General features: G+C 40.0%; 1 protein-coding gene across 2 annotated transcripts in view; it reads left to right on the top strand.

Moving 5' to 3' along the window:
• The window catches only part of rgs7b (regulator of G protein signaling 7b), a 120,574-nt gene that overhangs the window by 92,933 nt on the left and 26,208 nt on the right, over positions 1 to 1,433 (top strand). For both annotated transcript variants that reach the window (XM_079492964.1, XM_079492963.1), the window contains exon 7: positions 352 to 416. In XM_079492964.1, the coding sequence (XP_079349090.1) occupies positions 352 to 416 (65 nt within the window). The remainder of the gene's footprint in view (positions 1 to 351; positions 417 to 1,433) is intronic.

Below are 1,433 nucleotides of genomic sequence, written 5' to 3'. Positions count from 1 at the left end.
AGCACTTTTATTTCAGTTAAGACTTTGTCGACAATGTTTTTCTCTTGCTCTGTGTGCCTGCTCCTTATGCCTGTGACTCTACGCTCTCCCCGTCCACATTCTCCTCAGTGGTTTTCTACATGTGCATAAGGATAAAGACATACAGTTTACGATTCAAACACGTTCTGTATGAAGAGACATATAATCTCTCTCTCTCTCTCTCTCTCTCTCTCTCTCTCTCTCTCTCTCTCTCTCTCTCTCTCTCTCTCTTGCAATTTCCATCTATGCCCAATGTTGTTTATGTTATTTTAGGTATAAACCTCGGAAATTGAATTAATGTATGTATTGATTTTACTCTCTCTCTCTCTCCAGCTGTCTACCTGTGCAAGAGGACAATGCAAAACAAAGCCCGGTTGGAGTTGGCTGACTATGAAGCTGTAAGTCATCAACCGCCTGCTGACACCATTTCTATTCCAGTTGCACATTCCATGTTTTACATTTTCCAGTGGTAAGCTACCAATGGTTCAGTTCAGTTGACCCGTTTTGGGCGGGAACCCCTTTTGGTGTTAGCATTATGTTATGCTTTAGCTATTGAAAAATAGCAGATCTACAAGCTCATAGCGCGCCACCGAGTGGCGCGCTACAAGCTTGTAGGTCTGCTATTTTTGAAAAATCGACATTTTTAGAATCTGATCTCAGGTCAAAATGGGTTAAGGGCAGTATTGTGTTTCTATCCGACTTTCAAGGAGATATGTTCAGTGTTTTATCATCTTTATAAAAGATGACATGCAATGCATGGGGTGGGCAGAAAGGGGGTGGGGGGTGCCGTAGCAATTTGTTCAAATGTCATGAAAATCTGCAACAGTGAAGTCCGTTGATAAATACATCTCCCTATCGACTCCATCAATAGCACTTATGCTTTATAAACTGTACGCACTTAAAGAGAGAGAGAGAGAAACACACAGGCATACACAGTCATACGACCTGCTCTTTGATTCACGTAGCCTACTTTTGTATTTTACTATTTTCTACGCTGTTATGTGATGGTGCTAATCTTTTTCTTCTTGACATTCTGATTCTAAACGGTGGGTAATTACGTGCGTGTTCATGGGGATTATTATACCTGCCATCAGGTGTTGTGCTTAAAGACCCTGTTTCTCCATCATAATGGCTTTCAAAGTAGTTTGTCTATAATCAGGCACAGGATGCAATCAGCATACATTTCTTTCATTTCTCTGTGGGATGTTTAGGCTGACACCCAGCAAAAAAAAGGAAGTGTTTTTTTCCATTAGCCTTAGAGAGTACTAGTGTATGATTAAATTTTGATTGGTGTTGCATACTCTTATTTTAATTGAGAAGTACTTTACACTCCCTCCTTGATGTTTCAAGTATGGCTGGGCGATATGATTTAATATCAATATAATGGGTTTTTTCAAACCTTTGCCTTTATTACA

Source organism: Electrona antarctica (genome assembly GCF_951216825.1).
Source record: "Electrona antarctica genome assembly, chromosome: 22".
NCBI classification, from domain to species: domain Eukaryota; kingdom Metazoa; phylum Chordata; class Actinopteri; order Myctophiformes; family Myctophidae; genus Electrona; species Electrona antarctica.
The sequence above is the reverse complement of the archived record's forward strand: the minus strand, read 5'-3'. Positions and strand labels throughout refer to the sequence as shown.